The sequence below is a fragment of the Petromyzon marinus genome, unplaced genomic scaffold (genome assembly GCF_048934315.1).
Source record: "Petromyzon marinus isolate PM22_M1 ecotype Great Lakes invasive population unplaced genomic scaffold, UKy_Petmar_22M1.pri1.0 PM_Scaffold_66, whole genome shotgun sequence".
In the NCBI taxonomy this organism is placed as follows: domain Eukaryota; kingdom Metazoa; phylum Chordata; class Hyperoartia; order Petromyzontiformes; family Petromyzontidae; genus Petromyzon; species Petromyzon marinus.
Window position 1 is genome coordinate 354,087 of NW_027423673.1, and position 17,669 is coordinate 371,755.

At 54.4% G+C, this 17,669-nt stretch overlaps 1 protein-coding gene across 1 annotated transcript in view; it reads left to right on the plus strand.

The window, feature by feature from the left end:
- The window catches only part of LOC116937063 (unconventional myosin-Va-like), a 200,352-nt gene that overhangs the window by 160,234 nt on the left and 22,449 nt on the right, over positions 1-17,669 (plus strand). The window contains exons 14-17 of the mRNA XM_076064735.1: positions 1,055-1,138; positions 10,721-10,838; positions 10,954-11,033; positions 15,841-15,938. Of these exons, the coding sequence (XP_075920850.1) occupies positions 1,055-1,138; positions 10,721-10,838; positions 10,954-11,033; positions 15,841-15,938 (380 nt within the window). The remainder of the gene's footprint in view (positions 1-1,054; positions 1,139-10,720; positions 10,839-10,953; positions 11,034-15,840; positions 15,939-17,669) is intronic.

The window sequence follows — 17,669 nt, forward strand, 5'->3', positions numbered from 1 at the left end:
CTTAGCAACCGTGGGGTAGTTGTTGTTGTTGCCTAGCAACCCTGGGGTAGTTGTTGTTGTTGCCTAGCAACACTGGGGTAGTTGCTGCAGCTGTCTCTGTGTGTGTGTCTCTGTGTCTCTGTGTCTGTGTGTGTGTGTGTCTGTGTGTGTCTGTGTGTGTTTGTGTGTGTGTCTCTGTGTGTGTGTCTCTGTGTCTCTGTTTGTGTGTCTCTGTGTGAGTCTGTGTGTGTCTCTGTGTCTCTGTGTGTGAGTCTCTGTGTGTCTCTGTGTGTGTGTGTGTCTCTGTGTCTCTGTGTGTGTGTGTCTCTGTGTGAGTCTCTGTGTGTGTGTGTCTCTGTGTGTGTCTCTGTGTCTCTGTGTGTGTCTCTGCGTGTGTCTCTGTGTGTGTCTCTGTGTGAATCTCTGTGTGTGTCTCTGTGTGTGTGTTTCTGTGTGTGTCTCTGTGTGTGTCTCTGTGTGTGTCTCTGCGAGTGTCTGTGTGTGTCTCTGTGTGTGTCTCTGTGTCTCTGTGTGAGTCTTTGTGTGTGTCTCTGTGTCTCTGTGTGTGTCTCTGTGTCTCTGTGTGTGTCTCTGTGTGTGTGTCTCTGTGTCTCTGTGTGTCTCTGTGTCTCTGTGTGTGTCTCTGTGTGTGTCTCTGTGTCTCTGTGTGTGTCTCTGTGTCTCTGTGTGTGTCTCTGTGTGTGTCTCTGTGTCTCTGTGAGTGTCTCTGTGTGTGTCTCTGTGTGTGTCTCTGTGCACGTCTCTGTGTGTGTCTCTGTGTGTGTCTCTGTGTGTCTCTCTGTGTGTGTCTCTGTGTGTGTCTCTGTGTGTGTCTCTGTGTGTCTCTCTGTGTGTGTCTCTGTGTGTGTCTCTGTGTGTGTCTCTCTGTGTGTCTCCGTGTGTGTCTCTGTGTGTGTCTCTGTGTGTCTCTCTGTGTGTGTCTCTGTGTGTGTCTCTGTGTGTGTCTCTGTGTGTGTCTCTCTGTGTGTGTCTCTGTGTGTGTCTCTGTGTGTGTCTCTGTGTGTGTCTCTCTGTGTGTCTCCGCGTGTCTCTGTGTGTCTCCATGTGTCTCCAGGTGGAGTATGAGAGCGAGGGGTTCCTGGACAAGAACCGCGACACAGTCTTCCACGAACATCTCGGGGTCTTCACGCAGAGCGACGTACGGCGCGGAGACACACACAGAGACACAGAGACACACACAGAGACACACACAGAGACACACACAGAGACACACACAGACAAACACAGAGACACACACAGAGACACACAGAGACACACACAGAGACACACAGAGAGACACACACAGAGACACACACAGAGACACACAGAGACACACACAGAGACACACAGAGACACGTGAAGACACACAGAGACACACACAGAGACACACACAGAGACACACAGAGACACACACAGAGACACAGAGACACACACAGAGACACGTGGAGACACACAGAGAGACACACACAGAGACACACACAGAGAAACACACAAAGACACACACAGAGACACACACAGAGACACACACAGAGACACACAGAGACACGTGAAGACACACACAGAGACACGTGGAGACACACAGAGAGACACACAGAGACACACACAGAGACACACAGAGACACGTGGAGACACACACAGAGACACACACACAGACACACACAGAGACACACAGAGACACACACAGAGACACAGAGACACGTGGAGACACACAGAGACACACACAGAGACATGTGGAGACACACAGAGACACACAGAGACACACACAGAGACACACAGAGACACACACAGAGACACAGACACACACAGAGACACACACAGAGACACACAGAGACACACACAGAGACACACAGACACACACACAGAGACACACAGAGACATACAGGGAGACACACAGAGAGACACACACAGAGACACAGAGACACACACAGAGACACAGAGACACACACAGACACACAGAGACACACACAGAGACACAGAGACACACACAGAGACACAGAGACACACACAAAGACACACACACAGACACACACAGAGACACACAGAGACACTCAGAGACACACAGAGACACACACAGAGACACACACAGAGACACACAGAGACACACACAGAGACACAGAGACACACACAGAGACACGTGGAGACACACAGAGAGACACACACAGAGACACACACAGAGACACACACAAAGACACACACAGAGACACACACAGAGACACACACAGAGACACGTGAAGACACACACAGAGACACGTGGAGACACACAGAGAGACACACAGAGACACACACAGAGACACACAGAGACACGTGGAGACACACACAGAGACACACACACAGACACACACAGAGACACACAGAGACACACACAGAGACACAGAGACACGTGGAGACACACAGAGACACACACAGAGACATGTGGAGGCACACAGAGACACACAGAGACACCCACAGAGACACACAGAGACACACACAGAGACACAGACACACACAGAGACACACACAGAGACACACAGAGACACACACAGAGACACACAGACACACACACAGAGACACACAGAGACATACAGGGAGACACACAGAGAGACACACACAGAGACACAGAGACACACACAGAGACACAGAGACACACACAGACACACAGAGACACACACAGAGACACACACAGAGACACAGAGACACACACAGAGACACAGAGACACACACAAAGACACACACACAGACACACACAGAGACACACAGAGACACTCAGAGACACACAGAGACACACACAGAGACACACACAGAGACACACAGAGACACACACAGAGACACAGAGACACACACAGAGACACACAGAGACACACACACAGACACAGAGACACACACAGAGACACACACAGAGACACAGAGACACAGAGACACACACAGAGACACAGAAACACATACAGAGACACACACAGAGACACACACAGAGACACAGAGACACACACAGAGACACACAGAGAGACACACACAGAGACACACACAGAGACACACACAGAGACACACACAGACACACACAGAGACACACACAGAGACACACACAGAGACACACAGAGACACACACAGAGACACACAGAGACACGTGAAGACACACACAGAGACACGTGGAGACACACAGAGAGACACACAGAGACACACACAGAGACACACAGAGACACGTGGAGACACACACAGAGACACACACACAGACACACACAGAGACACACGGAGACACACACAGAGACACAGAGACACGTGGAGACACACAGAGACACACACAGAGACATGTGGAGACACACAGAGACACACACAGAGACACACAGAGACACACACAGAGACACAGACACACACAGAGACACACACAGAGACACACACAGAGACACACAGACACACACACAGAGACACACAGAGACATACACGGAGACACAAAGAGAGACACACACAGAGACACAGAGACACACACAGAGACACAGAGACACACACAGACACACAGAGACACACACAGAGACACACACAGAGACACAAAGACACACACAGAGACACAGAGACACACACAAAGACACACACAGAGACACACACAGAGACACACAGAGACACTCAGAGACACACAGAGACACACACAGAGACACACACAGAGACACACACAGAGACACAGAGACACACACAGAGACACACAGAGACACACACACAGACACAGAGACACACACAGAGACACACACAGAGACACACAGAGACACAGAGACACACACAGAGACACAGAAACACATACAGAGACACACACAGAGACACACACAGAGACACAGAGACACACACAGAGACACAGAGACACACATAGACACACAGAGACACACACAGAGACACACACAGAGACACACAGAGACACACACATAGACACAGAGACACACACAGAGACACACACAGAGACACACAGAGACACACACAGAGACACACACAGAGACACAGAAACACACACAGAGACACACACAGAGACACACACAGAGACACACAGAGACACACATAGAGACACACACAGAGACACAGAGACACACACAGAGACACACACAGAGACACAGAGACACACACAGAGACACAGAGACACACACAGAGACACAGAGACACACACAGAGACAACAACAACAACAACAACCGCCATTCGCCACTAAGTGGCGGTGACGTCACCACGACGCTTGTGCCAGGCTATGTGCACCCTGAGGCCACGTGAAGTGTCGAACGCCCGCTGGCAGGAGGTCACGGGGCAGACCCAGGTGCCACGGGTCGACTGACTGAGATGACTGGCTGATGCACCACCTGTGCCCCCTACTGTGCCAACCTGCTGTGCTTTAGCCACCCGGCGCTCCGCTCGCTGTTGTGAGCGTCGCTCCTCCGCCCTCCGTTGTTGTTGGAGGGCGACTGCCTCCAACTGCCCAGTAGCATCCTTCACGAGCCTCCTCCACAGAGGCCGATCTTGACACCGCTGGTACCAGTCATCGGCAAGTCCACTCAGCTCCACGTCCTCCTGTACCACATCACTCCATCTCTTCTCTAGCCCGTGCCGCGCCCGCTTAGCCCCCTCAATCCGGCCAAACAAAAGCTGTTTCGGCATGCGGTGGCTGGGCATGCGGGCTACATGACCCAGCCATCGCAGCCTTGCCTGCCGGAGGAGCTCACCGATGGGACCCTGCCCAGATCTTTCAAGGATTTGTGAGCTCCTCACACAATCCAGTCTGGTTAAACCCAGGATGGATCGTAGGCAGGCCAGCCTAAATGTTTCTAACCAGCGAAGATGTTCCATTAGGGGGGTCCACGTTTCGCAAGCATAGAGAAGGGAGGGAATGACCGTGGCCGAGAAGACCTGAAGCTTAGTGCGGAGCGACAGACCAGGTAGCTTCCACACAGCGTTACGCAACCGATGAAAAGATATTGCCGCTCGACTGATTCGGAGTGAGACCTCTGCTGTTAAACTGGAGCCAGTCATAAGCACACTGCCTAGGTATGGGAAACTCTCCACTCTCTCCACAACTGCCCCATCACCGATTGGGAGTTGTGGGGGTGGAGTGTCGGATGGTACAAAATACCCAGGCAGGTGCTTAGTTTTGGTGGGGCTGATGGTAAGGCCCCATCTCTTAGTGGCATGCTCCAGTCTCAGCAGCAGCGTCTCCAACTCCTCCTCTGACTGAGCAGCTATTACCAAGTCATCAGCATACATAACGTGGTTGAGCAATAGGGAGCCATCCCTTGACCGCACCCGGGCATCGATTAGCCTCCCATTATATCTGTACCATATGGAGATTCCCCCGGTACAGCTATTGAAGGCTTCACGAACTACGTGGTCAAAATAGATGTTAAATAATGTGGGAGCCAAAGGACATCCCTGTCGCACCCCAAGGTGTACAGGGAATGGCTCTGACTCCCGGCCACGTAGTTTTACCCGGGCCCGCTCACCATCATGAAGGTCCTTAATGATCGTGAGTAGAGGGTCAGGTACTCCAAAAGCACGAAGAACGACCCAGAGCCCAGGCCTACTGATGGTATCATAGGCCTTGACCAGGTCAATAAAGCAGAGATGTAGGTCTTGTTGGAATTCCCTACACCTCTGCTGTAGCAGACGGACAGAAAATATGGCATCTGTGCAGGACCGCCCTTTCCTGAAACCGCATTGGGGCTCCGCAAGCCTCTCCTCAGCGTGCCTGGCAAGGCGATGCTGAATAATCCTTGCCAGGACCTTTCCCGGCACACTGAGGAGTGAGATGCCCCTGTAGTTGTTACAGTCTGTGCGGTCCCCCTTCTTAAAAAGGGGGACCACCAGGGCATCCTTCCAATCCTGCGGAACCCGTCCAGTGGTCCAGACTGTTGTTATGATGTCATATAGGGCAGTCTGTGCACAAACGCCACCCTCCCTCAGCATTTCGCTTGGGAGATCATCTCTGCCCGCTGCCTTTCCTGGTCTCAGACTCCGGATCGCCTTCAATACTTCCTCAGCAGATGGCACCTCAGCCAGCCACTCACAGGGGGTGACTTCATCCAATATTTGAGGCACCGCAGCCTCAGCAGGGTCATCCTCACTTTGTGCCGCGATGTTTTCCTGGCTGAGGGATTTTCCCTCCCCCAGGACCTCACAGAAATGCTCAGCAAATCTGCGAACCTGTTCCTGGGGGTCGGAAATTGGATCACCGTTTTTTCCCCTAATGATGGTAATAGGTGTGGCGCTGCAGGTTACTTTTTTGATGGAGTGAAATAGAGATTTGTGATCACGGGCCACTGAGGCAGACTCCATCTCCTCAGCAACCCGCGACCACCACCCATCCTTGCAGCGCCTCACGGCTCTCCGAACCTCCGAGCGAAGGCTGCGGTAAGCCTCCTCATTCTCTGACGTGGGATTCTGTAGCCGATGACAGTGGGCCTGTCGCTTTTTCTCAACCATCCTGAACAACTCCTCTGTCATCCAGGGTGTCTGGGGAGGTCTGGACCGCGTACCCAAAGCAGCCATTGCAGCTGCATGAGTCACAGTCCTAAACCTCGCCCATTTACCCTCGACATCAGGAGGAGTCGGGGACGATGCCAATCCCAGCCGCAAGCGATGATGAAATTCTCGCTTGCAACTTTCATCAGATAACTGAGACCAGGCCACTTTAGGTTGGAATGGGGTCCTGGGTGTACACCCACCACCGGAGTGGAAGAATGGCAGGCGCATCTTACAGATGACTAGTCGATGGTCAGAGGGCAGATCAGCTCCACGGTAGGTCCTGGTGTCAAGGACATGGGCTCGCATTCGCTGGTCCGTCACTATGTAGTCCAGCAGATGTTCTTGCTTGGACCCGGCATGCATCCATGATGTTGTGTGGATGCGCCGATGCCGGAACAGCGTGTTGGTAATTACAAGCCCATGGGCTGCACAAAAATCTAGCAGCCTCCTACCGTTGTTATTGAGCTGATCTGGCCCATGCCCTCCAATCACTCCAGACCAGGTGCCAGTATCATGACCAACTCGGGCATTGAAGTCACCCAACATGATGACTCTATCCCGAGGGGCCACTTTAGCCAGCACCTGTGACAGGAGGTCATAGAAGGCATCTGACTCATCGGCTTTACCTGCATCCCTCCACGGATGTTCATCTTCGGTGGGGGCATAAGTAACCACGACCACCATTCCTCGCGAGGAAACACAGAGACACACACAGAGACACACACACAGACACACACAGAGACACACACAGAGACACACAGAGACACACACAGAGACACACACAGAGACACAGAGACACACACAGAGACACACACAGAGACACACAGAGACACACACAGAGACACAGAGACACACACAGAGATACACACAGAGACACACACAGAGACACGTGGAGACACACAGAGACACACAGAGACATACACGGAGACACACAGAGACACACACAGAGACACACACAGAGACACAGAGACACAGAGACACACACAGAGACACACACAGAGACACACACAGAGACACACACAGAGACACACACAGAGACACACAGAGACACACACAGAGACACACACAGAGACACACAGAGACACACACAGAGACACACACAGAGACACACACAGAGACACAGAGACACACACACAGACACAGAGACACACACAGAGACACACACAAACACACAGAGACACTCACAGAGACACACACAGAGACACACAGAGAGACACACAGAGACACACACACAGAGACACACACAGAGACACACAGAGACACAGAGACACACACAGAGACACACACAGAGACACACACAGAGACACACACAGAGACACAGAGACACACACAGAGACACACACAGAGACACAGAGACACACATACAGAGACACACAGAGACACACACACAGAGACACACACACAGAGACACACACAGAGACACACACAGAGACACACACAGAGACACACAGAGACACACACAGAGACACACACAGAGACACAGAGACACACACAGAGATACACACAGAGACACACACAGAGACACACACAGAGACACGTGGAGACACGTGGAGACACACAGAGACACACAGAGACATACACGGAGACACACAGAGACACACACAGAGACACACACAGAGACACAGAGACACACACAGAGACACAGAGACACACACAGACACACAGAGACACACACAGAGACACACACATAGACACAGAGACACACACAGAGACACACACAGAGACACACAGAGACACACACAGAGACACACACAGAGACACAGAAACACACACAGAGACACACACAGAGACACACACAGAGACACACAGAGACACACATAGAGACACACACAGAGACACAGAGACACACACAGAGACACACACAGAGACACAGAGACACACACAGAGACACAGAGACACACACAGACACACAGAGACACACACAGAGACACACACACAGACACACACAGAGACACAGAGACACACACAGAGACACACACAGAGACACACAGAGACACACAGAGACATACACGGAGACACACAGAGACACACACAGAGACACACACAGAGACACAGAGACACAGAGACACACACAGAGACACACACAGAGACACAGAGACACACACAGAGACACACACAGAGACACACAGAGACACACACAGAGACACACACAGAGACACACAGAGACACACACAGAGACACACAGAGACACACACAGAGACACAGAGACACACACACACAGACACAGAGACACACACAGAGACACACACAAACACACAGAGACACTCACAGAGACACACACAGAGACACACAGAGAGACACACAGAGACACACACACAGAGACACACACAGAGACACACAGAGACACAGAGACACACACAGAGACACACACAGAGACACACACAGAGACACAGAGACACACACAGAGACACACACAGAGACACAGAGACACACACACAGAGACACACACACAGAGACACACACAGAGACACACACAGAGACACACACAGAGACACACAGAGACACACACAGAGACACACACAGAGACACAGAGACACACACAGAGATACACACAGAGATACACACAGAGACACACACAGAGACACGTGGAGACACGTGGAGACACACAGAGACACACAGAGACATACACGGAGACACACAGAGACACACACAGAGACACACACAGAGACACAGAGACACACACAGAGACACACACAGAGACACACACAGAGACACACACAGAGACACACAGAGACACACACAGAGACACACACACACAGACACACAGAGACACACACAGAGACACACACAAACACACAGAGACACACACAGAGACACACACAGAGACACACACAGAGACACACAGAGAGACACACAGAGACACACACACAGAGACACACACAGAGACACAGAGACACAGAGACACACACAGAGACACACACAGAGACACACACAGAGACACACACAGAGAGACACAGAGACACAGAGACATGCACAGAGACACACACAGAGACACACACAGAGACACACAGAGACACAGAGACACACACAGAGACACACACAGAGACACAGAGACACACACACAGAGACACACACAGAGACACACAGAGACACAGACACACACACAGAGACACACACAGAGACACACACAGAGACACACACAGAGACACAGAGACACACACAGAGACACACAGAGACACAGAGACACACACACAGACACACACAGAGACACACACAGAGACACACACAGAGACACACAGAGACACAGAGACACACACAGAGACACACACAGAGACACACACACAGAGACACACACAGAGACACACAGAGACACAGAGACACAGAGACACACACAGAGACACACACAGAGACACACACAGAGACACACAGAGACACAGAGACACACACAGAGACACACACAGAGACACACACAGAGACACAGAGACACACACAGAGACACACACAGAGACACACAGAGACACAGAGACACACACACAGACACACACAGAGACACACACACAGACACACACAGAGACACACACACAGACACACACAGAGACACACACACAGACACACACAGAGACACACACAGAGACACACAGAGACACAGAGACACACACAGAGACACACACAGAGACACACAGAGACACAGAGACACACACACAGACACACACAGAGACACACACACAGACACACACAGAGACACACACACAGACACACACAGAGACACACACACAGACACACACAGAGACACACACAGAGACACACAGAGACACAGAGACACACACAGAGACACACACAGAGACACACACAGAGACACACAGAGACACAGAGACACACACAGAGACACACACATACAGTACACGTGAAGACACCACGTGTACTGTATCTCCCTCCCCCCCCACCTCCCCCCCCACCTCCCCCCCCACCTCCCCCCCCACCTCCCCCCCCACCTCCCCCCACCATCTCCTCCACCTCTCCCGACCTACCCCCCACCACCTCCCCCCCCACCATCTCCCCCCACCACTTACCCCCACCTCCCCCTCCTCCCCCCACCACCTCCTCCCACCTCTCCCCCCACCTCCCCCCACCTCTCCCCCCACCTCCCCCCACCTCTCCCCCCACCTCCCCCCACCTCTCCCCCCACCTCCCCCCACCTCTCCACCCACCTCCCCCCACCTCTCCCCCCACCTCCCCCCACCTCTCCCCCCACCTCCCCCCACCTCTCCACCCACCACCTCCTCCCACCTCTCCCCCCACCATCTCCCCCCACCACTTCCCCCCACCATCTCCCCCCACCAGTTGCCTCTCGTCGTGTCGCTCTTCGAGGACGGGGCGGAGGAGTTGACGGGGGAGGAGGAAGGGGGCGTGGCCGGGGGCGTGGCCGGGGGCGTGTCCGGGGGCGTGTCCGGGGCTGGGCGTGGCCGGGGGAGGGTCCCCGCGGGTCTTCGGAGACCCCTCGCGGCCCAGGGGGCGGGGCCCCGGGGCAAGGGGGCGGGACCAGGGGCCAAGGGGGCGGGGGGCTGGGGCCAAAGGGGCGGGGCCCGGGGGCAAGGGGGCGGGGCCCGGGGGCAAGGGGGCGGGGCGAGAGAACAAGCGGTCGGTGGGCCACCAGGTGAGAAGTTCGCACCACGGGTTAAAGGTCAATCAGTCAGTCAGTCGGTCAGTCAGTCACTCAGTCAGTCACTCAGTCAGTCACTCAGTCAGTCAGTCACTCAGTCAGTCACTCAGTCACTCAGTCAGTCAGTCACTCAGTCACTCAGTCAGTCACTCAGTCACTCAGTCAGTCACTCAGTCACACAGTCAGTCACTCAGTCAATCAGTCACTCAGTCACTCAGTCAGTCAGTCTCTCAGTCACTCACTCAGTCACTCAGTCAGTCACTCAGTCACTCACTCAGTCACTCAGTCACACAGTCAGTCACTCAGTCAATCAGTCACTCAGTCACTCAGTCAGTCAGTCTCTCAGTCACTCACTCAGTCACTCAGTCACTCAGTCAGTCAGTCACTCAGTCACTCAGTCAGTCACTCAGTCACTCAGTCAGTCACTCAGTCACACAGTCAGTCACTCAGTCAATCAGTCACTCAGTCACTCAGTCAGTCAGTCTCTCAGTCACTCACTCAGTCACTCAGTCAGTCACTCAGTCACTCACTCAGTCAGTCACTCAGTCAGTCACTCAGTCACTCAGTCAGTCACTCAGTCAGTCACTCAGTCAGTCAGTCAATCAGTCTGTCACTCAGTCAGTCACTCAGTCACTCAGTCTTTCAGTCACTCAGTCAGTCACTCAGTCACTCATTCATTCAGTCACTCAGTCAGTCACTCAGTCAGTCACTCAGTCACTCAGTCAGTCAGTCACTCAGTCACTCAGTCACTCAGTCAGTCACTCAGTCAGTCAGTCAGTCACTCACTCAGTCACTCAGTCAGTCACTCAGTCACACAGTCAGTCACTCAGTCACACAGTCAGTCAATCAGTCAGTCAATCAGTCAGTCAATCAGTCAGTCAGTCAGTCACTCAGTCACACAGTCAGTCACTCAGTCAATCAGTCACTCAGTCACTCAGTCACTCAGTCAGTCACTCAGTCAATCAGTCACTCAGTCACTCAGTCAGTCACTCAGTCAGTCACTCAGTCAGTTAGTCAGTCAGTCAGTCACTCAGTCAGTCACTCAGTCACACAGTCAGTCACTCAGTCAGTCACTCAGTCAGTCAGTCACTCAGTCAGTCACTCAGACAGTCACTCAGTCAGTCAGTCAGTCACTCAGTCAGTAGCTCCGTCACACAGTCAGTCACTCAGTCAGTCACTCAGTCAGTCAGTCACTCAGTCAGTCGGTCAGTCAGTCACTCAGTCAGTCACCCAGTCAGTCACTCAGTCAGTCACTCAGTCACACAGTCAGTCACTCAGTCAGTCACTCAGTCAGTCACTCAGTCACTCAGTCAGTCACTCAGTCACACAGTCAGTCAGTCAGTCACTCAGTCAGTCACTCAGTCAGTCAGTCACTCAGTCAGTCACTCAGTCAGTCACTCAGTCACTCAGTCAGTCACTCAGTCAAACAGTCAGTCACTCAGTCAATCAGTCACTCAGTCACTCAGTCAGTCACTCACTCAGTCAGTCACTCAGTCAGTCACTCAGTCACTCAGTCAGTCACTCAGTCAGTCACTCAGTCACACAGTCAGTCACTCAGTCATTCACTCAGTCAGTCAGTCACTCAGTTAGTCGGTCAATCAGTCAGTCACTCAGTCAGTCACTCAGTCAGTCGGTCAATCAGTCAGTCACTCAGTCAGTCACTCAGTCAGTCAGTCAATCAGTCAGTCACTCAGTCAGTCGCTGAGTCAGTCACTCAGTCAGTCACTCAGTCAGTCAGTCACTCAGTCAGTCACTCAGTCACTCAGTCAGTCAGTCACTCAGTCACTCAGTCAGTCAGTCAGTCACTCAGTCAGTCACTCAGTCAGTCAGTCACTCAGTCAGTCATTCAGTCAGTCAATCAGTCACTCAGTCATTCACTCAGTCACTCAGTCAGTCAGTCTGTCACTCAGTCAGTCACTCAGTCAATCACTCAGTCAGTTAGTCACTCAGTCAGTCAGTCACTCAGTCAGTCAGTCAGTCACTTAGTTAGTCACTCAGTCAGTCACTCAGTCACTCATTCAGTCAGTCAGTCAGTCGCTGAGTCAGTCACTCAGTCACTCAGTCAGTCAGTTACTCAGTCAATCAGTCACTCAGTCACTCAGTAACTCAGTCAGTAACTCAGACAGTCAGTCAGTCACTCAGTCAGTCACTCAGTCACTCAGTCACTCACTCAGTCAATCACTCAGTCAGTCAGTCACTCACTCACTCAGTAAGTCACTCAGTCACTCAGTAAGTCACTCAGTCACCCACTCACTCACTCACTCACCCACTCACTCACTCACCCCCACCCCACTCACTCAACCCACCCACTCACCACTCACTCCCCACTCACCCACCCACCCACCCACCACCCACCACTCACTCACCCACCCACCCACCCACCACTCACCCACCCACTCACTCACCCACCCACTACTCACCCACCCACTCGCCCACTCACCCACACACTCACCCACTCACTCACTCACACACTCACCCACTCACTCACCCACTCACCCAATCACTCACCCACCACCCACCCACCCACCCCCACCCACCACTCACCACCACTCACTCACCCACTCACTCACCCACCCACTCACTCACCCACCCACCCACCCACTCACTCACCCACTCATCCACCACTCACCACTCACCCACTCACTCACTCACCCACTCACTCACTCACCACTCACACCCACCCACTCACCACCCACTCACCCACCCACTCACCCACCCACTCACTCATCCACTCACTCACTCACCCACCCACCCACTCACTCACCCACCCACCACCACTCACCCACCCACTCACTCACTCACCCACCCACTCACTCACCCACCCACCCACCCACTCACTCACTCACTCACCCACTCATCCACCCACTCCCTCCCTCACCCACTCACTCACTCACCCACTCACTCACTCACCACTCACCCACCCACTCACCACCCACTCACCACCCCATCACCCACCCACTCACTCACCCACTCACTCACTCACTCACCCACCCACCCACCCACTCACCCACCCACTCACTCACCACTCACTCACTCACTCCCTCACCCACTCACTCACCCACCCACTCACCCACTCACTCACCCACTCACCCACTCACTCACCCACTCACTCACCACTCACCCACTCACTCACCCACCCACTCACCCACTCACCCACTCACTCACCCACCCACTCACTCACTCACTCACCCACTCACTCACCCACTCACCCACCCACTCACCCACTCATTCACCCACTCACCCACTCACCCACTCACTCAGCCACTCACTCACCACCCACCCACCCACTCACTCACCCACTCACTCACCCACTCACCCACTCACTCACCCACTCACCCACTCACCCACCCACTCACCCACTCATTCACCCACTCACCCACTCACTCACCCACTCACTGACCCACTCACCCACTCACCCACCCACCCACTCACCCACTCACCCACCCACTCACTCACTCACTCACCCACTCACCCACTCACCCACCCACCCACTCACCCACTCACCCACCCACTCACTCACTCACCCACTCACTCACTCACCCACCCACCCACTCACCCACCCACCCACCCACCCAATCACCCACTCACTCACTCACCACTCTCACTCACTCACCCACCCATCACTCACTCACCCACTCACCCACCCACTCACCCACCCACTCACTCACCCACTCACTCACCCACCCACTTACTCACCCACCCACTCACTCACCCACTCACTCACCCACCCACTTACTCACCCACCCACCCCCCCTCACCACCCACTCACCCACCCCCCACCCACTCACTCCACTCACCCACCCACTACTCACCCACCCACCCACACACCACCCACTCACTCACCCACTCACTCACCCACCCACTCACTCACCCACTCACTCACTCACCCACTCACCCACTCACCCACCCACTCACTCACCCACTCACTCACCCACCCACTCACTCACCCACCCCACTCACTCACTCACCCACTCACTCACCCACTCACCCACCCACTCACCCACTCATTCACCCACTCACCCACTCACCCACTCACTCAGCCACTCACTCACCACCCACCCACCCACTCACTCACCCACTCACTCACCCACTCACCCACTCACTCACCCACTCACCCACTCACCCACCCACTCACCCACTCATTCACCCACTCACCCACTCACTCACCCACTCACTGACCCACTCACCCACTCACCCACCCACCCACTCACCCACTCACCCACCCACTCACTCACTCACTCACCCACTCACCCACTCACCCACCCACCCACTCACCACTCACCCACCCACTCACTCACTCACTCACCCACTCACTCACTCACCCACCCACCCACTCACCCACCCACCCACCCAATCACCCACTCACTCACTCACTCACCCACTCACTCACTCACCCACCCACTCACTCACTCACCCACTCACCCACTCACCCACCCACTCACCCACCCACTCACTCACCCACTCACTCACCCACCCACTTACTCACCCACCCACTCACTCACCCACTCACTCACCCACCCACTTACTCACCCACCCACCCACTCACTCACCACCCACTCACCCACCCACCCACCCACTCACTCACTCACCCACCCACTTACTCACCCACCCACCCACTCACTCACCACCCACTCACTCACCCACTCACTCACCCACCCACTCACTCACCCACTCACTCACTCACCCACTCACCCACTCACCCACCCACTCACTCACCCACTCACTCACCCACCCACTCACTCACCCACTCACCCACCCACCCACCCACTCACCACCCACATCTCCACCCCCCTGTCCCCAGTTCCGCTCGTCTCTCCGCTTGCTGATGGAGACTCTCAACTCCACCACGCCACACTATGTGAGGTGTATCAAGCCCAACGACCACAAGCTTCCATTCACGTGAGTCAGTGAGTGGGTGAGTGGGTGAGTGAGGTGTATCAAGCCCAACGACCACAAGCTTCCATTCACGTGAGTCAGTGAGTGGGTGAGTGGGTGAGTGAGGTGTATCAAGCCCAACGACCACAAGCTTCCATTCACGTGAGTGAGTGAGTGGGTGAGTGGGTGAGTGAGTGAGTGAGTGGGTGGGTGAGTGGGTGGGTGGGTGAGTGAGTGGGTGAGTGGGTTAGTGGGTGAGTGAGTGAATGAGTGGGTGGGTGAGTGGGTGGGTGTTTGAGTGGGTGAGTGGGTGAGTGAGTGGGTGAGTGAGTGGGTGAGTGAGTGGGTGAGTGGGTGAGTGAGTGGGTGAGTGGGTGAGTGAGTGGGTGAGTGAGTGGGTGAGTGGGTGGGTGAGTGGGTAGGTGAGTGAGTGGGTGAGTGGGTGGGTGATTGGGTGGGTGAGTGAGTGAGTGGGTGGGTGAGTGGGTGGGTGAGTGAGTGAGTGAGTGGGTGGGTGAGTGAGTGAGTGAGTAGGTGGGTGAGTGGGTGGGTGAGTGGGTGAGTGAGTGAGTGGGTGAGTGAGTGAGTGAGTCGGTGGGTGGGCGGGTGAGTGAGTGGGTGAGTGGGTGGGTGAGTGGGTGAGTGAGTGAGTGGTGAGTGGGTGAGTGGGAGAGTGGGTGAGTTGGTGGGTGAGTGAGTGGGTGAGTGAGTGAGTGAGGTGTATCAAGCCCAACGACCACAAGCTTCCATTCACGTGAGTGGGTGAGTGAGTGGGTGAGTGAGTGAGTGGGTGAGTGAGTGAGTGAGTGGGTGAGTGGGTGAGTGAGTGGGTGAGTGAGTGAGTGAGTGGGTGAGTGGGTGAGTGAGTAGGTGAGTGGGTGGGTGAGCGAGTGAGTGGGTGGGTGGGTGAGTGGGTGGGTGAGTGGGTGGGTGAGTGAGTGAGTGAGTGGGTGAGTGGGTGGGTGAGTGAGTGGGTGGGTGAGTGAGTGAGTGGGTGAGTGGGTGGGTGGGTGAGTGAGTGAGTGGGTGAGTTAGTGGGTGGGTGGGTGAGTGGGTGAGTGGGTGAGTGGGTGAGTGAGTGGGTGAGTGAGTGGGTGGGTGGGTGAGTGGGTGAGTGGGTGAGTGAGTGGGTGAGTGAGTGAGTGGGTGAGTGAGTGAGTGGGTGAGTGGGTGAGTGAGTGAGTGGGTGAGTGAGTGAGTGAGTGGGTGAGTGGGTGGGTGGGTGAGTGAGTGGGTGAGTGAGTGAGTGGGTGAGTGGGTGAGTGGGTGAGTGAGTGGGTGAGTGGGTGAGTGAGTGGGTGAGTGGGTGGTGAGTGAGTGAGTGGGTGGGTCAGTGAGTGGGTGAGTGGGTGAGTGAGTGGGTGAGTGAGTGAGTGAGTGGGTGAGTGAGTGGGTGAGTCTGTGAGTGGGTGAGTGGGTGAGTGAGTGGGTGAGTGGGTGAGTGAGTGGGTGAGTGGGTGGTGAGTGAGTGAGTGGGTCAGTGAGTGGGTGAGTGGGTGAGTGAGTGGGTGAGTGAGTGGGTGAGTGGGTGGGTGAGTGAGTGGGTGAGTGGGTGAGTGAGTGATTGAGTGGGTGAGTGAGTGAGTGGGTGAGTGGGTGAGTGAGTGGATGAGTGAGTGGGTGAGTGGGTGGGTGAATGAGTGGGTGGGTGAGTGGGTGAGTGAGTGAGTGAGTAGGTGAGTGAGTGAGTGGGTGAGTGAGTGAGTGTATGAGTGAGTCAGTGTATGAGTGAGTGAGTGAGATGTTGACTACCTC